General features: G+C 37.1%; 1 protein-coding gene across 5 annotated transcripts in view; it reads left to right on the forward strand.

Moving 5' to 3' along the window:
- Ankef1 (ankyrin repeat and EF-hand domain containing 1) overlaps positions 1-21,010 on the forward strand; it is a 57,866-nt gene extending 36,856 nt beyond the window's left edge. For 3 of the 5 annotated variants that reach the window (XR_005877439.1, XR_005877438.1, XR_005877437.1), the window contains 9 exons: positions 3,913-4,112; positions 5,054-5,203; positions 5,790-5,913; positions 8,496-9,318; positions 10,534-10,760; positions 12,391-12,551; positions 13,423-13,560; positions 14,434-14,653; positions 20,777-21,010. Coding sequence is in view for 1 of the 5 variants with exons in the window: in XM_040746375.1 (XP_040602309.1) it covers positions 3,913-4,112; positions 5,054-5,203; positions 5,790-5,913; positions 8,496-9,318; positions 10,534-10,760; positions 12,391-12,551; positions 13,423-13,560; positions 14,434-14,589 (1,979 nt within the window). In the remaining 4 variants the exon portion in view is untranslated. Of the gene's footprint in view, positions 1-3,912; positions 4,127-5,053; positions 5,204-5,789; positions 5,914-8,495; positions 9,319-10,533; positions 10,761-12,390; positions 12,552-13,422; positions 13,561-14,433; positions 14,654-20,776 lie in introns of those variants that run through there. The other 2 variants (XM_040746375.1, XR_005877440.1) reach the window with 2 other exon arrangements.
- The last annotated feature ends 1,901 nt before the right edge of the window (positions 21,011-22,911 follow it).

A 22,911-nucleotide genomic window follows, 5' to 3' on the forward strand; every position in this document is an offset into this window, starting at 1 on the left:
ATTGCGTTGAGTTTCTGTCCATTTAGTTTGATGTTGGCTGTTGGTTTACTGTATATAGCTTTTATTATGTTTAAGTATGTTCCTGTTATCCCAGGTCTCTCCAAGACCTTTATCATGAAGGGGTGTTCGATTTTGTCAAAGGCTTTTTCAGTGTCTAGTGAGATGATCATGTGATTTTTGTTTTTCAGCTTGTTTATATGGTGGATTACATTGATAGATTTTCCTATGTTGAACCATCCCTGAATCCCTGGGATGAAACCTATTTGATCATGGTGAATGATTGATTTGATGTGTTCTTGGATCCGATTTGCCAGTATTTTATTGAGTATTTTTGCATCAATGTTCATGAGGGATATTGGTCTGAAGTACTCTTTCTTGGTTGTGTCTTTTTGTGGCTTGGGGATCAAGGTTATTGAAGCCTCATAGAAAGAGTTTGGCAAAGACCCTTCTGCTTCTATTGTGTGGAATACTTTGAGAAGAATTGGTATAAGCTGTTCTTTGAATTTCTGGTAGAATTCTGCACTGAGGCCATCATGGACCTGGGCTTTTTTTGGTTGGGAGACTTTTGATGACTGCTTCTATTTCCATAGGGGTTATAGGTATACTTAAATTGTTTATCTGTTCTTGATTTAATTTTGGCAAGTGATAGCTATCCAGGAAGCCATCCATTTTCTTTAAATTTTCGAATTTTGTGGAGTACAGGTTTTCAAAGTATGACCTGATGATTCTCTGAATTTTCTCAGAGTCCGTTGTTATGTCCCCCTTTTCATTTCTGATATTGTTAATTTTCATGTTCACTCTCTGCTGTTTGGTAAGTTTGGACAAAGGTTTGTCTATCTTGTTGATTTTCTCAAAGAACCAACTCTTCGTTGCTTTGATTCTTTGTATTGTTTTCCTAGTTTCTATTTTATTGATTACAGCCCTCAATTTGATTATTTCCTGGCATGTACTCCTCCTGGGGGTGTTTGCTTCTTTGTGTTCTAGAGCTTTAAGCTGTGCTGTTAATTCTCTAATATGACTATTCTCCAGTTTCTTCATGTGGGCACTTAGTGCTATGAACTTCCCCCGTAGCACTGCTTTCAAAGTGTCCCATAGGTTTGGGTATGTTGTGTCTTCGTTCTCATTGAATTCTAGGAAGTCTTTCATTTCTTTTTTTATTTCTTCTTTGACCCAGGAATGGTGCAGTTGTGCATTATTCAATTTCCATGAGTTTGTAGGTTTTCTGCAATTTGTGTTGTTGTTGAATTCTAATTTTAAAGCATGGTGGTCTGATAAGATGCATGGAGTTTTTCCATTTTTTTTGAAGCTGCTGAGGTTTGATATGTTGCCAAGCATGTGGTCAGTTTTTGAGAAGGTTCCATGTGGTGGTGAGAAGAAGGTATATTCTTTTTTATGTGGATGAAATGTTCTATAGATGTCTGTTAATCCCAGTTGGGTCATTACTTCTATTAGACCATTTGCTTCTTTGTTGAGTTTCTGTCTGGTATTCCTGTCTAGTGGTAAGAGTGGTATGTTGAAATCCTCCACTGTAAGTGTGTGGGGCTTTATATGTGATTTAAGTTATAGTAATATTTCTTTTACGAATGTGGATGTTCAGGATAGACACTTCATCTTGGTGGATTTCGCCTGTGGTGTGTATGTAATGACCTCCTTCATCTCTTTTGATTGATTTTATTTTAAAGTCTAATTTGTTAGATATTAGGATTGCTACTCCTGCTTGTTTCTTGGGTCCATTTGATTGGAAAAATTTTTCCCAACCTTTAACTTTCAGGTAATGTCTATCTTTAAGGGTGAGGTGTGTTTCTTGTATGCAGCAGAAGGATGGGTTCTGTCTTCGAATCCATTCTGCTAGCCTGTGTCTCTTTATGAGTGAGTTAAGGCCATTAATGTTGAGGGATATTAATGACCATTGATTGCTCATTCTTCTTTGATTTGGAATGGTTGTTGTTGGTGGAATTATGTGTGGAATTCCACTCCTGGTTTTGTTTTTGGCTGTTGGTAAAGTGTGATTATCTAATGCCTATGTTTTTCTGGTTTTAGTTAACTTCCTTGGGTTGGAGTTTTCCTCCGAAAACTTTCTGTAGGGCTGGGTTAGTGGATACGTATTGCTTGAATCTAGTTTTGTCATGGAATATCTTGTTTTCTCCATCTATAGTGATTGAGAGCTTTGCTAGGTATAGTAGTCTGGGCTGGCATCCATGGTCTCTTAGTGTTGGTAGAATATCTATCCAGGACCTTCTGGCTTTCAGAGTTTCCATGGAGAAATCAGGTGAAATTCTGATAGGTTTGCCTTTATATGTTACTTGGCCTTTTTCCTTGCTGCTCTTAATATTCTTTCTTTATTCTGTATATTTGGGGTCTTGATTATTATGTGGCAAGGGGACTTTTTTTGTGATCCACTCTATTTGGTTTGCTGTAAGCTTCTTATACCTTCATTGGCATGTCTTCTTTTAACGTTGGGAAAGTTTTCTTCTGATTTTGTTGAATATGTTTTCTGTCCTTTGAGGTGGTTTTCGTCTCCTTCTTCTATACCTATTATTCTTAGATGTGGTCTTTGCATGGTGTTCCATATTTCCTGGATGTTTTGTGTTAAGGATTTGTTGGACTTAAGATTTTCTTTGGTTGATGAATCCATTTCTCCTAGTGTATCTTCAACACCTGAGATTCTCTCTTCCATCTCTTGTATTCTGTTGGTAATGCTTGTATCGGTAGTACCTGACCGTTTGCCCAGCATTTCTATTTCCAGCCTTTCTTCAGATTGTGTTTTTTTAATGTCTCTATTTCAGTTTTCAACCCATGCACTGTTTGCATTGTTTCTTGAAATTTTCAGTTTATCTTTTCATCCATTTGTTGCCTTTTATGAATTCTTTGGTTTATTCTTTCTTCCATTTCTTGCATTTTTTGGCTTGCTTTTTCTTCCATTTCTTGCATTTTTTGGTTTGCTTTTTCTTCCAGTTCTTGTAGTTTTTGGTTTGTTTTTTCTTCCATTTCCTGCTTTTTTTTGGTTTGTTTTTTTCCATTTCTTGCATTTTTTGGTTTGTTTTTTCTTCCATTTCTTGCATTTTTTTATTCTTTTCTTCTTCCATTTCTTGCATTTTTGGTTTGTTTTTTCATCCATTTCTTTGAGGGATTTTCCTATATCCTCTTTTAGGGCCTCTATCATTTTCATGAAAGTGGTTTTAAGGTCATTCTCTTTTGCTTCATTTGCATTGGAATGTTGGAGTCTTGCTGGTGTGGAGTCTCTAGAATCTGGCAGTGTCATATTTGTTTTTCTGTTGCTGAGTGTGTTTTTGTATTGTGTCTTTCCCATCTCTTTTTCTAGTGGGTGCAGAAAGAGCCCCTTACTGGTCTGGTGGTTGGGGGACCAGAGTTCCCTTTTGGTGGGTGCTAGCAAGTCCAATAATCTGGTAGTTCTTCTAGTCCTGATCCTTGTTCTGGTCCCGTGGGTGGAGAAGAAGACCAGGAATCTGGGGTGCTTAGCCTCCCACCTGGCCCCCTGGTCCCTTGCTGGATCCAATGGTTTTCTGGTCTTGTTGGTGGGAGAGATGGCCTGGAGTCTGGGGTGTTTGGCTCCTGCCCAGATTGGAAGCTCTGTGAAGTTCCCAGGCAATCCCCAGGCACTGGAACAGAGGCCCGGATGCAGGGCCTGTTTTACCTGCTTCTTTTTAAAATTTAAGTTATTTACAATGTTTCTCACTCCAAACCTTTCCATATACCATTATGCACTTTCCTTCCAATTTATGGCCTCTTCTTTTCAATCATTAGTTATTAATATGCATATATGTTTATATGTATATTACTAAAAATAACTTGAGGCATCCATATAATGTCACATGTGTTTATATATGTTTTGGGGGCTGGCCACTAGGTACTGAACAAGGAATTCTCATTGTGGAACTGTTTTTTCCACAGGTGTTTTGTTTTATTGCATTTTACCCACAAAGCGGCATTATCGATGTACACTGATTGCCTTGGATCATGGTGCAGATGTCAACAACATTACCTACGAAGGAAAGCCAGTGTTCCTCAAAGCTTGTGAAGAAGCACATGATGTGAAGGATATATGCCTGACATTTTTGGAGAAAGGAGCCAATCCTAATGCTATCAACTCAGTATGACTATCCCTGTGATTAATATTTCTTTACTATATTACACAGTCAAGTATTTTGGTTTGGTGGGGGTTGTTTCTTTTGTTTTGCACTTAATCATAGAAAAATTGGGGTCCAGAATGGTGGTGCATGCCTTTAGTTCTAATACTTGAGAGATAGAGGAGGGCAGATCTCTGTGCGTTCAAGGCCAGCTTGGTCTACACACACTAGGCCATCCAGGGCTACATAGTGAGACTCTATCTCAATACAAAACAAATAGGAAAAAGGCAGGGTGGGATGTGGGGGAATCACAGTAAAATTGTCCTGTTTGCTTGTTCATCTCTATCCAAAGTGCTGAAGATGATACACTTTCATTGTCTTTATACATTTACCATTCTATACTTGCTAATTGTGTTTGTAAATTGGTTCTAATTAATCATATTGTCAAAGTAAAATTCTAGCAAACAGAAAGGGTATAATTGGCACCCAATAAAATGTATCTCCATAGAAAGAATATACACATACTTATACACACACACACACACACACACACACACACACACACACACACACACATTCCTCTCCTGAACTGACTAATTTGGGGTTTTCAGGTTTTATAATTATCACTTCCAGACATTCAGAAATATTTTTTTCTCCTTAGAAAATAAATGCTGCCTAATTTTAACATGCTGCCCCCACTTTCACTTTATACACTGCTTTCTATGTAGAAATATGTATTAATTACATGACACTTGTAACCTTGATTCTGGCTTTAAAATTCCATTTCAGATAGTCACACACAGTACTGACTCAATGCTTCCTCCTTTCTTAGGTGAAACCAATGAAAACATAGAGCATTAAACTTCTTAGCATAGAGCTAACATCCAGTGAATTCAGCCCATGTCTGTGTTGACCATTGTTCATGCATAAAAGTATAAACAGCATTTGATCTGTTTCATATTCAGTCCACAGGGCGCACGGCTTTGATGGAAGCATCAAGAGAAGGGGTGTTGGAAATAGTTCGGGGCATATTGGAAAGAGGAGGTGAAGTGAATGCATTTGACAATGATAGACACCACGCTGCTCATTTTGCTGCCAAAGGAGGCTTTTTTGATGTAATAATTGCTCTTTACTTCAAATTTGATTGTTAAAGACTTCTTTCTTTTCTCTCTCTTTTTCATGTAGGTTACAATAAGGCATTTTCCTAAGTTTCTTATCATCTTGATTTCCCCAAATCTAATACTTTAACTCTGACTGCACATCCTAGCTCTTTACCAATCTAATTAATTTGCTAACTTTCCATATATTTGCTAACATGTTCATTGAATATCACTAGTAATATTTTTCCATGTAGCTAACTATGACACTTAAAAATCCTTCTACCTAGAACAATGCTGTGTTATGTCTCTGAAAGCCACTGATGACTGGCTATTTCTGTCATCTGTGACAGGGCTACTTGAAACTTTTGGCAATGATAAAACCCATCTATACTTCAGCAGCACATTAGCCCATACATGGTCTTTGAGTACTTTAAACGTGTCTAAGAAGACTAAAGAATTGAACTTTAATAACTCATTTCAGTTTGAATTTTCAGCAACCACATGTGGTGATAGACAATAGATTGGATAGCACAGGCCTAGCTGCCAATCATTTTGTAGTAAATGAGCATTCCTATTTTTCCACTCCCTGTTTATTTTGCAGATATTGAAGCTTCTCTTTGCCTACGGTGGAGACATGGGATTGATTGGAATGAATGGGAACACACCACTTCATTATGCTGCTATGGGTGGCTTTGCAGATTGCTGTAAATATATAGCTCAGCGAGGTAAAACTATCTGATAGTTCATAAATGATTAGCAAATTCAGGCATATCACTTGTCATCTACTTAACTTTCAATTACCAATCCTCACTCAATGTAGGATGAAAATGGATTTTTTTCTCATATAGTCACCCATTGAATTATCAATCTAATAAGAGGAATTAAAACCTAAATCCAAAGTGGTTTGATTTTCATATGTTAACTAAATGTTAATATGCTTACAATTGATTAATATTCTTATTTTAAACACCCAACATGAATCTCAAGAAAGAAAGGTGTTGAAAATAATTTTATTTTATCTGAAATTTTAATTACTTTATGCATGTCAAATTAAAATATTTCTGGGTAATTTGTAGTTATAAGGGAAATACTTTCTGGGAAATGAAATAAAATGAAAAGATTTGGGGAATGTTTTCAATATAAACAATACTTGTGCACACTATACTTTAGAAAATTCTTTGTAGTGAAATACTAACTAGTTAATTGAACAACATAGATACATTCCTCATCAGTCACCCACTAATTGATTGAACATCTAAAGTTTAATTCCAGTAGAGATGTATTTTTACTTTGTTGAACTTTATGTCTTTCTAGCTTATGAAAAATAGAAAAAATTCAAAGAATCATAAAATAAAACTATCTTTTTCTGTCCTCCATAAATGAATTTTAGAACCATTAGTATATGCTTAATAGGTCCACATAACTAATAATATAATTGACCTGGTTTTACTTTTATAAGCCCATACTTCTCCCAATAACAAACTGTTTCAACAAATAAGAAAACTATGTCATAATAAATTCTTTCCCAATAAACAGTGTAATTAGTCTTACTATTAAATCTGTCACTATCAGCATTTCATTTTTAACAATGCAGATTTCTAAATGTTACCAATCTTTCAAGGATGAGTCAGTCTAACCATCTTTAGTATGTTGAACAGTTTCTTACTGGTACAAATGTCACCACACATGCACTCCACTGATACTGTATCCTAGAATACAATACTGGAATGCAGCCCTAAGAAGCAAAGGGCCAGAGCTTGGTTTATGAATGAAGGTCTGACCCAGTAATGGAAGAAACAGTCTATCTATCTTCCAGGATAAATCCTAGGATATATTCCTAAAACAAATGTCTGAAGATGCTCTGAGATCTGAGGAGTATTTGGAAGTATCATCAGACAAGACCAGAGGTAATACCAGTCTTCTAGCCACCAAAAGGTTTTCTAACTAGTAAGGCAAGCTGAGGTGGGCTTAAAATCCCCCAGCCCTCAGTTCTGGGGTGAACCCGAAGGAACTGACTCAAGAGGTCCCGTGAACTGAGAATCCCAGGCAAAGCAAAGCAGTCAAGTGAAAGTAACTGCATGTCTGTGGCATTACCATGCTATGGAATTCCTCCTGGGACTATCCCGGCCACCTTCCCAGTAAATGACTGTTCTTAAAATGGTCCAGTGTGAAACTTTCAAAACTTCCATTGTCATACACCCCTCTTAGATTTTTTTTGTTACTATAAAGTTTATTGGCCTTAGTATAAATATGCAGGTTTGATAAGTCCAGTAAAGAATTAACTAAAAATTATTGCTGATAGTTTTCTACTTTTTCCCTTTCCTGTTTTAAGGAAAGAGGGCTGCTTATAATTCTAGGTGTCTTCTCTCTTTTCCCCAACACATAAAAGAAAACCAGTGCCTTGAACCCTGAGTTCTGACAAGGCTAGCATCTTTGACAATTTTTGTTGTTGTTGTTAAGAAATGGTCTTATTCCCACACAGCCACCTGTATACTTTAATTGTCTTGTTAGCAAAACAGCTGCCTAGCCCATGTCAAGATTAAAAAAAACAGAAAGAGCATCTTCATGGATTGACTTATTTATATAATGGATTTTTAATATCTCAAGACTCATAGTCTTCTTGGTGGCAATAAGCATATTCCCTGATATAGTTACACATGCTCAGACTTCTTAATTTTTTATCTTATTATTTTAATCAAGGAGGTAAAATGATATATTTTGATATTTATCTTGTATACAAACATAAGTCTGGAATGCTCAACTTTGATTAAACAAATTAGTTCTTTATCTGTTAAGGTTGTTCATATAATTTTGTCACAAAACAGCAAATTAGTATAAATTACCTTCAATTAATGGAGAAAATCTGAAATACTATTTAAGCTTTTGAGATATTTTGTATCAAAAAAGAAGCAGGCATCCTGTTGTATTCTGAACTGATGGAGTCCTGTGCAAACTCTTTGGATCCAGAATCTTCTATGGAATTCTAAGGCACCCTCCCTCTTTGCTCTTAGCATCATCTTTGCAGCAAAATCTTCATTTGATATTTGTTTCAAGTATCTACATTTTATCTAAGTTATCTATCTATCTGCAGGGAGACAAATGACCAGATACATATTGTAAACTTGTCTCAGAATTCACTCAAGTGAAATTGGTTTGGTAATTACAATGGTTAAATGTGTTCTTTATACATCAATTTTAAGGACAAAACTTCTGACCACAAGAACTCAAGAAAGCAGCTGGGAGTGTCATTTTGTGGGGCCAAGCAGATAACTTTGGCACATTCTTAACAGTGATGCTTCTCTTTTAGGATGTGACCTGAAATGGAAAAATTTGGAACATAAAACACCACGAGCTGTGGCAAAAGATGGAGGCTTCAAAGCCGCAAGTAAGGAAATTCGTCGGGCAGAGCGAACTGTGGCTAAACTCGCTAAGCCTGGAGTCAAAAATCCTAACCCACTCTGGGCCCTTCGGCTGCATGACTGGTCCGTGGAGCACGAGGCTTTCCTTCGGGAAGCCTTTACCTTCGTGGACAGGGGCGATGGCGTCGTCAGCAAAGATGATTTCGTGGTGGTCCTGGAGGAGAGGCAAGACTTTGCCACCCCAGAGCAGCTGCTTTCCATTGCTCAAATGCACGATAAAAGCCGGGGAGGCGGGGTCAACATTAACGAGTTCTTTAAGGGAAACAGATACTTAGGCAAGTCTTATGTCTTGGGATCTTTCGGGCCTAAGAAAAAGAGAAAGGGTTTGGGCAAAAAGCCAAAGAAAGGCAAGTTTGTTCTACCTCTCCCGATCTGCACCATCCCAGAGAACGCCTTTCCACGGCGGACAGATGGGGGTCCGCCCTACTACATGATCGAGACCTACCAGAATGTCACCGACTGTAGCAGGTTCAACAGGGACCATCCTCCTGAGCATCCCATCCAGGACGATTCAGAGTGGTACATCGACGAGCCGAGGAAGGTCTTCGCGAATATTAATTTTATTACCAAGGCAGGAGACCTAGCCTCTCTGAAAAAGGCCTTCGAGGCAGGAATACCTGTGGATATGAAGGATAGTTCTTACAAGACCCCACTCATGACAGCGTGTGCCAATGGCAACTTGGATGTGGTCAAGTTTCTTCTTGAAAAGGGGTATGCTTTAAGGTTTGGGGTTTTGCTATTTCCCCCACTGCAGTGGACAGCCAATGACCTGACAGGGATGCAGACAAGGGGGTGGGGCACACGGGATTGTGGCTGCACAAAGACAGCAGCATACCAAGATGATTACAAAGCAAAGGCAAACACTTTTCATTCTGGGTTGGAAATGTCTTCTAGCTGCTGTCTCTTGCTTCTTGCTAGAGATGGGGCAAGTCAACTTTGCCTGAGGGCCATATCTAAGATGAGGTGGTGCTGAATCACATTTTAATCCTCCTTTTATGGAGGACCAAAGAAAATAGAACAACTGCCACAATGACAAAAGACATCAGCCCCAGTGACAAAAGATATTCCTAACTCTCCATTTCCCACCATCCATCTCCAGACAGGAACGGCCACCTTGCTTCATCTATAAAGATCTTTAAAACTTGATCTCTTCATTTTATCTCTTAAAACTAAAACCATTGCTGGGTTTAATTGCTGCTTCTGCCGTGGTTGTATAACCGGAAGCAAGTTTTGGAACACTTGTATGTCTGTTTCCCCAAGTATGCAGTCAGCTCTGAAAGGACCAACTCTGAATTCACTGATGATTAAATGAGTTAAAATATGCAATGTTCTGATCAGCACAATTATTGCAAATCCATGAGAAAAGACATTAATGTTATTATAGTGTTTCTTGTCAAAGATACTCATTTGCATATTATCAAAAGACAGAGTAACTAAAAATAACTTTAGGGTAGTGAAGTTCTAATGAGGACTAAAATTTTAAATAATACATTATAGTACTTAGATTTTAAAATAATGAACATTCATTTAAACTTCAAAACACATAGAAAAAGTAGACACAATGTGGACTAATGTAAAATTTATCTTTTTGTTCAGTTTTATTTTCAATGAAATAGATTTTAAATTTTCCTTGATTTTAATCTTTGCAATACAAGCACCTAAGTAACTTTTCAAATCAAATATATACATTTGTTTATATGTATAGAAACAAAAGGAGTTAAGGCTGCCAAATAATGCAAAACAAAAGCATTTGAAGGCCTATGAAAACATAAGAAAATTTGCATAGTTGTTTACTTTCCTCAGAGCTCTTCTAATTGATAATTTAGTAAGGGCAAAATTGCATAAAATTCTTTACTTTGAATTTTTTAGGTTTCAATGTTTGGAATAACTGGAATTCTTAATTAGTGTATCTGTCTTATCATACAGGGCAAATGTTAATGCAACAGATAATTTTCTGTGGACTCCACTACATTTTGCATGCCATGCTGGCCAGCAAGACATTGTTGAACTTCTTGTTAAATCTGGGGCTGTAATAGATGCAATGTCAATCAACAACTCCACTCCTTTAAGTAGAGCCATTGAAAGCTGTAGACTGGACACTGTAAAATACTTACTTGATATTGGCGCTAAATTCCAGATTGAAAATAGAAAAGGTATGCATTTGTATTATTGATGTCTGAGGAAAGAAAGGGGGACTGATTTTTAAATCCAAATCCTGTTGATTTTGTTGTTGTAGAAGTACAAGTCTTTGGTAAATGTTAAGGGTGCATGTCTGGTACCTAGCACTTTTCAAATCATTGACTTAAAGGCTAACCTCCTTGTGTTTGAAATCTTTGTGGGCTGATTGTTTTAACTAAGGTTAAAACAAAAAAAACCTGGGTAATAAAATGGAAGGAACAAGCCCAAAGTTATTTTTATTCATTAGATTCAAATGACAGAAAGTTTTTCTACTACATTACAGTAAGTACTTTTTTTCTAATCCTTGGGGTAAGCTTTAATTGGATGATTACTAAAGGCTACTTTATTTATAATGCATACTGATCAAAATACAGAAATATATTGATAGTTCACATATTTAGACATATCGTATAAAATTATTTGTATATATACAAACTAAACTTGGAATACCATTATTAATTTCCATTTCCAGTGCATTTAAAAGTTTATCTCTGATGGCAAAAACAAGTAAAACAAAATTAGAATATTTGAAGTTCCTTACAGTTTTGTTTTTTAAACTTTTTTGAGATTACAATATAATAAACATCATTTATCCTTCCTTTTCCTACCTCTAAACCCTCCCAACTACTCCCTTCACCTTGTTATCTTTCATGACGTCTTTTACTTTAATTATTTAACACACACACACACACACACACACTCCAAAACAAATAAAAACAACCTGCTCAGACTGTTTAATGTTACTTGTATGTATATGTTTTCAGGGCTGACCAGTTGATATTGGGTAACCAATTGATGTGCTCTTCCCTGGGGAAGACTATTTCTCCCACTCTCTGAATTGCTATTGTTGTTTGTGCAGGAATGAAGGCTCCTACTCTCCCCTGTTCACATTAGTACATCTGTTGGTGTTGGCTTTGTTCAAGTGCTTCTGAACATTTCTGCAATAATTTCATGTTAGCTTTTAACACAGACCATTTTGCATGCTTAAAACCCTTATTTCATAAAAACTGGTAACCTAAAGACTATAAACTTTGACATTCTCTTCAACTAATACAAATTCCTGACTTGAGGAATTCATAGCTCTAGGACACACATGATCTAACAATGCTTGGAGATGCCTTTTTCTTAACTAGAACTGCCTTCGGCTCTGTAAGACAGCATTCTTTTAAGTTATCCTTGAATCGAAGGTAGTACTGTGCCAGCCTTGCCTAACGATGTTGGAGATAAAATGATACCTTTCTAGAGTACTTTTGAATACCAGCTTCCCCTGACATTTGGAATTCACCTCCTTGCAACAAAGATAAAAATTTATCACAAAAAGATGCGTGTTGGGTTTTGAGGGGACAACAAATATAACACTCAAAATGTAATTTAGCTTTTCTTACTCATATTTTAAAGTGTGTTGTTAAAAGACTTAAGAAAGAAGTTTTTCTAGGAAATTGTTCTTGATATACTGGGATTTTGTAGTGAGGCCTCTCTGGAGAATGAATATCTGTCACATTTTGTGAACTCATAGTGCCATAAGTTAACATGCTGAGTTTTTTCTACTTTCTATCATTAAATTGGTTTATCTTAACTTTGAATTTATGTTTCTGTTTGGAATAGGGCATGCTGCCATGGATGTTGCAAGGGCATATGCTGACTATAGAATAATTGATATGATAAAAGAAAAGATAGATAACCTGCCTAAACCTATAGATAATCAAAAACTGAAAGGCAAGCTTCCTAAATTGAAGAGTGAAAGCACGGATGCTAAGAAAGAAGAGGTAAGACTAAAAGAGGATGACTACCCCATACTAATGGGAAATCCTTAAAGTCTTGGGGTGGCAGTAGCACTGTGTTATGCTATTGCACAACAATGTAAAATAGCATGCTATGTACACCTTAGGTAATAGTTATAAAAATATATCTAATAAGAAAATTATTACTGAAGACTCTATAAGGTGTTCATTGTAAACAGAATCCATATCCATACAGCACACAAATGATTGAGTCAAAGTGATTATAATATTGAAAACACTGGTATTGAATTTCTGTGTGGTTCGAAATTCTACAGATTTGGTAAAATGACCAAACATCGAGGGAGAGGACATTGCCGTTACTAAGGCTGTCCTAAGTGCATTTTCAAGCTGGAAGCTTCTTTGTGGAGAGCAGGTAGTTCACTGAATTACTTGTAAGGAAGATAAAAATCAATGAAAGACAAGAAATAGACTCCTTAATGCCACTACATTGGGAAGGCTGTGGAATATTGGCAGTAGGAAATGATCTGGGTAAAAGAACTTGGCAGAAGGGCAGAGTTCTAGTCATGGACTAATCATGGTGATAGGGTCTCACCCAACTGCAGCTCCTATCATATGTACCATTATCACTCTAGAAAGAGTCCATCTTATGAATAATCAGGGGTATATGTCTTGAAAAATCACGTTATTTGTCCCTGATATGAATAATTAAGTGAATTCCAGAAATGCAAGCTAATTATCTCTGCACACCTACTGTTATAGTAATAATAATATTCTGTCTTATCTCAAATTTTAGCATTTTTCTTCCTTCATAGCTTCAAAGTAAAATGTAGGCAAAAAGCACTCTAATGAATCCTTGATTTTAGCAATTTATACTTTTACAAAATCTTTTTTCCAGGAAACACTGTCATCAATTTATGCTGTACCAGCAATAACAGAGGAAAAGAAATTACACAAGGATAATGTGGTCTACCTCAACTCACTGATTACCAGTGGTTACACTAAGAAGGTTGATATCACATTTATCCCACATAGGGTAAGTATTTTTCTGAAAGTTTCCATAACACAGCAGAATTCATAATGCCATTTTTCCCATGTTGACTCTACAGATCATCTGAACAAATGCCCACATTCATTCTCCACAGTTACTATTGTTGAGGTTCCTTGGCCATGTTCTGCCACATTCATCTCAATGAGATCAACTGTTAATTCCCAATATCTGGTTCCATTTGTTACTATTTCCATACTAATATTTACATTTTACTTAAAAAGACTGGTGTCTTCTTTATTCGATTGCATTCCTGATTGCCATTCAGTCATCATATTCTTATAGGCACTTGGTATTGTAACTTTTTAGACCCTATTCCTTACCAGTACTTGGAAATTCATACTACCAAGGCTGAACAAACTCTCTAGTCTCCTAAAATATATGTCCCTAAATAAGAGAGACATCTTTGGGGAAAAGAATTATCTTTCCAGTACCCATCCAGCTATTCTGAATAAGTAGCACTTTCTGCCTTCTGTTATGAAAATAATTTGACTTCTGCATAAAGGACTTCCCAATTCTTTGACCTTGTGTTTTGACATCACAGAAATAAGCAACAGCTGGGTCAGAGGTAACTGGAGAAGGAACTGAAGAGTATTTCTGATCTCTGTTCCTAGGTGGTCCTTACCAGAAATAGTGATGTTCACATAGCCACTAAGGTCTTAGGACAGTAAAACAGTAAAATGAACTTTAAATACGGATTTGATAGTTCCAGATAGAAACAATGGGAAGTCTTCCTAGGCTGGGTGTATAACTCATGGATAGAGTACTTACCCAGCATGTGCTTAACTAAAAATATATGTGAGAGTAAAATTCGCTAGTCATCATGGTAACAACTGTCTTGCTTTGGGCTGTTTACTTAAGATTTGGAGTCCTGAAGCCACAACAGCAGAGTTGATCAGGAAGAGGGAACTTCGAAGGGAGAGGTTCACATATGAGGTGGACTTTGAAGATTTCATGATGCCTTTCCAAAAGAACATCATGGAGAAAGCTCAAGCATTGGAAGCATCCCTCAAGTAATAAGTCACAGCAGTTGCCTCCTGGGGTTAGTGCTTTGTGGCACAGAGTTCAAAGTTTGGAGAAAGTATGTATTTCCAGAAAAGCCAAAGCAATTCATCCATTAAGGATTTGTTATTAAAAATAAGTTTTTGCTGTAATAGCTATAAATATCCTGAGTTGTATCATACGGCCCTCTTTCATAGTACAACAAATGGCAGCTTATACATATAAATGTGCAACCTTCATTGAGAGTGCTGTAGACCACACTGAAGTTAGAAATATTGTCAAAACTTTATCAGATATGCTCTATTGTGTTCATTAAAAATAATCCTAGTGCACATGTGTGGCCTGGGATCAATTAAAAACAAAAACAAAACAAACAAATGATTTTGAAAGGACGTATATTTAAAAAACTTTAAAAAATGGGTATAAGTAGCACATGCCTATAGTCCCAGCACTATGAAGGAAGAAGATTGCAAACTGGAAGATATCCTGGACTGTATAACAAAACCCCATCTCAAATAAACAAGTGCTGAAGCATAGCTCAGTGGTCAATCACCTAGCATGTGCATGGCCATGGTTTGGTTTCTAACATTACAAAAAATAATAAAATAAACCTAGTAGAAATCATTAGAAACACAACTTAATATTAGGAAATAGAGATAACAATATAACCCCTTGAGGTAGGAGTTTGTTCCTCAATTACCATTTTAAAGGTGCCATAGATATCTTAGACTAGGTAAACTTTTGACAGTGTACATGCCATTGTTTCCCTCTATGTTGATACTGTAGAGCTATTGCATATGACTTTCAAATGACAGAGAACTCAATCTTGAATAGCAGTTACATCCCCTAGAAACAAGTCTCAACTAGCAGCTCTCAGATATCTCTTAGACTAAAGAAAATTGGACTCCCTCACCTCCTAGTTGTATATGTTCACACTGGACCACAGACCCTAGGATAGAGTTAATTACCTCCCAAATACACCTAACTCTGTTTCTAGGTAGCTTTTCTAAGGGTCCAAATTAAAACTAAAAACCATGAGAATACTCTGAGCTATGATTCTAAAACCACCAGCAAACACTTTGAAGATAAATCCCTTTACCTTCTGCTTACTATAAAATAAGCATTCCTTTAGTTTAGAGAAATTGCAACCATGGCATAATTCAAAATATCTTCATATGATAGCTGATAATTTGAGCAAAATTTCTATATACTAGAAAATTATGAGAATTACTAAAAAGAGCATATTAATATTCCATTAATATGTTTGGACAGAGTGAATCAGAATAAAAATGTATTTAAGAAATCCATAATGAAGAATAAAAACTATGGGGGAAAGGAGCCTAGCATGAAAGTGATGTCCATGTAAGAGTCCAGAGGGATTTAAACATAAGGCCTGACTCCATTTAGAAAGAAAACATATCAAGTTTCTGATAGAGATATAGGAGCAGTAGAATAGACGATGGATGGATGGATGGATGGATGGATGGATGGATGGATGGATGGATGGATGGGAGAGTTATAAGGAATTGGCTTGCAAGAGAGCAAGAGCTGATTGGACAAGTTTCTAATATATAGTATGGCCATGAGACGTGTCATCTGGAGAATCTTGGTCAGATACATTCCATGAAATTCACAAGAAGAGTTTCTTACTTCCTCGGAAAAACCACTTCTCTCTCTACCTCTAAGTACACTTCTCTCTCTACCTCTACTTAAAATGTACAGAAATTATTTCATACAACTGTAGTTCAGCTGCCAAAATGTGTACTGCTGTCAGAGCAATGATATGATATTCAATATCAGGAAGCCAACGCATAAAAGAACTAGCTAGATAACATCTTCAGATTTTGCTATTATTCAAAATAATGAACTTTACAGCAAAGGAAAATCCAGGCCAGAAGATACATTCAGTTACTGTATGCCTAGTTCCTTTTAGCTTAGAACAGTTTTCCTTTGTTTTTTACTATTTTCGTAATATTGGTATTTAAGAATACAGGGCAGCCATTTTGCAAATAGCCATCAATTTGTGTTATATTATTTTCCTAAGAACAAATGTTTGAAGCAACAATTCCAAGAATGTGACATGACACTTCACACCATTTTAATCAGAAGTTAGAATTTCGGGTGATTATATCACACATCATCATGTGTCGTCTAAAGTAGAGGCCCTCTAGTTTCTTCTCTATGCCCTTAGATATGTCTTGAGAAGTATTTTTGAAAGAATGGAAATTTTTTCAGCCCCATCAATTTTAAATACTAATATTAATACCTATGAAGTATTGCTTCTGGGAAAGTAGTACTACAGTGACAAAAACAAAAAAAGATAATATTTTAATGTTGTCATGTTTCCATTCCTTAGATGCCTTTCCTCCACTGGTCAAGACATTCTCTTAATTTTTGGTAATTTGATCAGCACTCACGCATTCATTTCTTACTTGATAGGTTGTAACTGTGGAGACAACTCCAAACTCAACTCAAATTGGTTACTTATCTGCCATAAATTCTTCTTCTGTCTTGAGCTAATACAGCAGGTAAAATAACAAGCAAACTTACTCCAGGTCCACTATCCAGGGAGCTTTATGGCCTCAAAGAAGATGAAGCAACCACTTGTACCTATGTAGATAAACACTACCACAAACTTCCTATCTCCTGTCTTCTCAACTTTTCAAACAAGTTGATTTTGTATCTCTCAAGTGCCTCTTCTCCTCCCCTGTACCTATTATGTTTGTTTCTAAATATTTCAGTTTATATTATCTTAAATATACACATTTTTGAAATACAATATGCAGATTTTTAATAAGTCTCAAGTGCTTGGACTGGAGAAATGACTCAGTGATTAAGAGGGCTTATTGCTCTTGCAGAAATCTTGGGTTCCATTTCCAGGATTCTTTTCCATAACCCTTGTTCCTGGGGATCTGTTGCTCTCTTTTGACCCCCAAAGGCACTGCACACACATGGTGTTCTCAAATTCATGCAGATGAAATACTCATACAAGAATAAAAAAATTTAATTTTAAAAATCTTAAATTCTAATGTCCCTTTGAGTCACTTATTGTGGGTCAATAAGTATATGGATATATAAATCAATTTCATTTTTCTGCTACTAATCTTTCTTTAGTCTTATTCAAGATTCAGGTGCTGAACCTAACAGAGTAGAAGAAAACGTTTACTTCTCTATATCAACCTTTATGAACATCATTTGCTTTGCTTGATTATCAAATTGGCCCTCATTCAACCAGTGGAGACCATTAAGTATCAACTCCCAAAAACAAAGGTGTCTACTGACATTTATCTACAGGATTCTCTGTTTCTGTGATGTGCAGGGAAATGGTTTTGCATTCAGGAAAAAAGAGAAATGAATGCATGATATCAGATCTTCATTTCAGTGATATGGAGAAACTTAGCCATCTGTAAACATAAACTGAGGGAATATTCGTCCTATCAGCATTCTTGCCCTATATACAAAATATATATTTTGATTCTAGTGGCTTGGTGCATTTGAAAAGGGGCTATATTTGAAGGATACTCAAGTGGAGCTTCACGCTAAGACCGAGCAAATTCAGAGTTAATACCCTGAGAAAATATTGGTGTTACACCGAATGGTTCACAGTCAACAACATCAGGATGGAAGCAGGGAGCTGTGTCTTACATTCCAAACTTGAGTAGAAAAGTCTGTGTGAGCAAAACAGTTATTCCACAGAGGAAGCTTTACTGGCAAAAAGTCTGTCTGTGTTACATGAAAAGATAACTGCACAGATTACACAACTCAGACTTGTAGTTATATAATATATAAATGGAATTTTTTTAGGTTTTTATTGTTTGTGAGGTTTGGATGTAAATTGTGTTTTAGCTTCTATTTTATTTTGACTTGTTATTTTCAGTTTTTAAACAATGAAATGCAGTACTTTGTAATAAACACATTTATTATTTTGAAAAATAAAACATGGGCACAGAGGTCTATATTATCAAGGTGTCTAAAGCTTTTCCCATTCAGGGACCCTTGAGTCAAGAACTGAAGAGCAAGTTTGAAAAGGGAGCACCCCTGAGACAGGGTGACACATGATAGGCAAGTGAAAGGGCTCAAGAAGAGATGGACTTTCCAGTGGTGGTTAGGACATCAGCAATAGAATCTGGGTGTCTGGATTCCTGAATCAGCCATAAATAGCTACAGGCTGAGGGGTAGGTAAAAAAAATACTGTTCTGTGTCCAGCAATAATTCCATGGAGGTGATGATAACTACCATCTAGGAAACATGTAGGAGCTGGGAATCAGTGCATAGCACAGCATAAGGTACCTTACTTGATGTTACACCATGAAGATGGGTTAACAGTGCTAGTTTTATCCACAGACTTGGATTTGGATCTTTGCTGTCATTAACTAACTGTACATCTATTGGCAGAGTACTAACCAAATCTTAGTTTCATCATTTATAAAGGAGGGATAATAGTTATATGGATTTAGATACCCTTGCAGGAACCAGCCAGATGTGTTAATCCCTTCAGAGCCACTAGTCCTGTGCCCAAGTGTACAGTTGGTACGCAGTTGTGGTTCACTAGAAGCCATCAGGCAGAAAGGAAAGTCAAAGTGGGCAGAGGGAGGAGGGTTGACCAGGCATGGAGTGCACAGCAATGAGTGTTTGATGGCACACACTCAGCACTAGTGAGTTTAAACTCTAAAGTTTTAACTTAAGTGATTCAAACATGTGCATACTTACTGTATTTTCTTTCTAACCATCAGAAATAGTCAATTAATACTTGCTAGAGACATCAGTACTAATTCTAGTAGTGGCAGTTTCTGTGTATAGTGGCCCAAGTTTATTTTTTATTTTGTCTTCAGAAGTTAATTTTCTCCAAGATCTAAGTAGTTGTGTGGATTAAACTGGTACATGGAAACAGAGGCTGGGACAGAATCTCTAGTGCAAGTAATTTGTGAAGGGAAAAGTTCTCAGATGAAACTTGTCAGAAAAAGCATAACAAGATGAAGCAGGAGGAAAAAATTAAGAATATGAGATCAAGAAGAAATTGACCCCCGTCTGTATGTGGCACTGTAGAGGATGGACTGTACCAACAGAGGTTTTTCTTACCCAGAGGTAAAGAGGCTAGGCTATTGCCTCTGGCATCAGATATAAGCTAGCTCCCCTCATCACCTAGTAGGTTTCAAGGGGCCTCCTAGCAGGCAAAGTGTGATAGTCAGTCTTGATCATCACCTTTATTGGGTAAAAAGAGCCAAAGGAAAAACTAGGGCACACCTCTGTGTATGTCTGTGAGACCTTTTCCTGAGACAATTAGGCCATTAGAGCTACAAATGGTTTAGCTCATTGGTAGATTCAAATTTTGAATACATTATTGGGAGTTATTGGAAGGTGGTTATTGAGATGTGTCTTTGAATGTTATCTCTTAAGAATAAATTAAAAAATAAGCAAGAATAGCAATGCAAACTTTCTTGGCAGCTACTTAGAAGGGGAAAACAATTCACAAATTCCACTGGTAGTTTATTTTTCTTAAAATGTAATTATTAGACATTGGACTTATAAACACCAGAGACAGAAAGATGATTTTTCCCCATGTTCTGTGATAAGATCACATATATGAGGTACAAATGAATTAACCCTGGTAAAGCTAGTTTAGCAACTCATATTGAGTTTTCAACGTAAGGAATTTGATGTGGAGTCACAAATGATACCCAAAAGACCCACTGAGCTGGCATCTTGTATTCAAGGAGGGTAGTGTAAAAGGAGATGGGAGGCTCAGATACCTTCTACACAGAGACACTAAATTCAAGTACGGGGCCAATGGGACTTTATTGTCATTTTTTAACCATTTCTATGGACTGTATGATGTTGTGGATTTGGGTTTGTTTAATTATGGATCCTAGGGGAAACTTACAAAGAAGCTCATGATAACATCCTCAGATACCCCCCTTAGTTATTACTACATCAAGCAGTATCTGGGTAACAAGGAAAAACTAAATAGTCCAATTGCATTCTGGAAGCCAATGGCGATTTCTTATCCTGAGTAACAGAGAGAGAGAGAGAGAGAGAGAGAGAGAGAGAGAGAGAGAGAGGAGAGAGGAGAGAAGAGAGAGAGAGAGAGGAGAGAGGAGAGAGAGAGAGAGAGAGAGAGAGAGAGGAGTGTGTGAGTGTGTGTGTGTGTGTGATGCCTGTATTCAGGATTACTAATGGTGATGTTTCCCTTTTGTCTCCATAGGTAAGACAATGAAGAGGAACTGATACACGAAGCTGAACCCCTAGGTTATAGTGACTAAGCCAATGATTTGAAATACTCTTCTGTTCCCCTAAAATTGAGATGGATAATATAGTCTTTGTTCCTGAGGCTTATGTATCATGCTCCACCTAAGGAAATGGGAAGTGAAAAATACAACTTTCCACGTAGGTATTAATGAAATCAACATATAAAATAAAATGAGCAATACACAAAGTATTCTGGACAAGTCTGAATGAATCCCCAGCCAAAGTAACACTATTTAGCTAAAGAGTCAACCAGAAGGGGAGATTTGTCAGCTACAGGACATCACAGGAGAAGCCAGGGAGACCATGCATCCCTAGATAATGTACTGGGTAGAGACCTCGATCCATACTACAGATCTAAACCTTCCATGCTGTCAAAGGTTAGTGTTACCATTATGTTGATCAACCTACTTATGTACACACTTAACTTTATTTATCCACTCAGCATATGCTTATTAAGTGCTGGTTATAGAATCTCTAAGCACAATCCTTGCTCTTTCCGTGGTACATCACAAGGAGTAACTGATGCAGGTTGTATTTCCCAGGTTTCTGTATCATCTGGTTTCCAGATGGATTCAGAGAGTGGAGATCCTGTGTGAGACAGAAGGTAGAGGGAGGTGTAGAGAAGAAAGGATAGTTCTCTTTCCCTCTTTGCCTTCAATAACATCCCAGGCAGTAGCTGTGTCTATCTCTATCTCACTTCTCAGCTTCCATGTAACACTCCTGCCACACTTCTACCAGATGGTCCACCCCTTGTGTTCCATTAGTACCATCCACTCTACCTTAGCTCCTAGGGTAGTACCAATGACCTTTTTTCTTAGAATATGGGCTACTTGGCAATTCAGGCTGTTTCATTAGCCTCTTCTGCATAACCACATTCTTATACCTACTCTCCTTTCAGAGTCACCCAGAGTGTCAGGAAGCAATGGAATGCAAACATCAGTCTTGGCCACTACCCCAATAATTGAAGAGTATGATAACACTTAAAATATTCTGCAGAGATTCACAGCTAAGCACTGAGCAGAAATCCTGGAATCTAGTTGTAGAGAGGGAGGAGTGATGAGCAAAGGGGTTAAGACCATGCTGGGGAAACTCACAGAAACAGTTGACCTCAGCAAGTGGGAGCTAATGGTCTCCAGACTGACAGCTGGGGAACCTTCATAAAATTGATCTAGGCTCCCCTGAACATTGGTGTCAGTTGGGGGACTTGAGCAGTCTAAGGCGCCACTGGAAGTGGAAGCAGTATTTATTCATAGTGCATGAACTGGCATTTTGGAGCCCGTTCCCTATTGAGGTATACTCTCTCAGCCTAGATACAGGAGGGCAGGCCTTGGTCCTGCCTCAAATGATGTGACAGACTTTGATGATCCAAGGAGTGGATGGGGAGTGGGGTGGGGAGATGGTGGGAAGAGTGGGATGGTGGGAAGGAGAGGGAACTGAAATTGGGTATGTAAAATAGGATTTTTTAGCATCAGTATTAAAATCAGTACTAAAAAAGAGATTTAGTGTGTCACAGCAATAATTCCAATAATTCCACAGCATAAAACCACATATTAAATATGAAGAGCATTAATTGAATAAAATTGCCTGCCTTAGAAGTTTGAAACACTTGTTTTTAATCTAAGTAAATTTTTAAAAATATTCTGCAGTGTGTATTTTTATACGGTTCAATATAGATCATAGATTTGATACAGCAGGACAAAGCATGTACAACAATAAAGCAGTATGAGATTTCTAGGCACAACCCTCTGTAGTCTATATCCTTAGTCATTGGGTGTGGGACACATGTTACTTAAATTACATAGTAACAAAATAGCTGTGAGTCTAGACATGTATTTATTGGAACATCTTTTATACTCACTGACAATAAGTTAAACACACACGTTAAATGTTTTTCAGTACTGTAATGAAATAACCGAGTCAGTCTAACTTTATACAGACAAGAGGATTGATTATTTGGTTCATGGTTTTGCATGCAGAAAGTCCAAACAGCACAGTATAAGCCCATGGTGAAGAACATTCTTAACTGCCTTGCCTCATGGAAGATACTAATAGCAGAAGCATGTCACGTTGACAGGCAGAAAGTCGAGGAGA

This window comes from Mesocricetus auratus, unplaced genomic scaffold (genome assembly GCF_017639785.1).
Source record: "Mesocricetus auratus isolate SY011 unplaced genomic scaffold, BCM_Maur_2.0 Super-Scaffold_100004, whole genome shotgun sequence".
Lineage (NCBI taxonomy): Eukaryota > Metazoa > Chordata > Mammalia > Rodentia > Cricetidae > Mesocricetus > Mesocricetus auratus.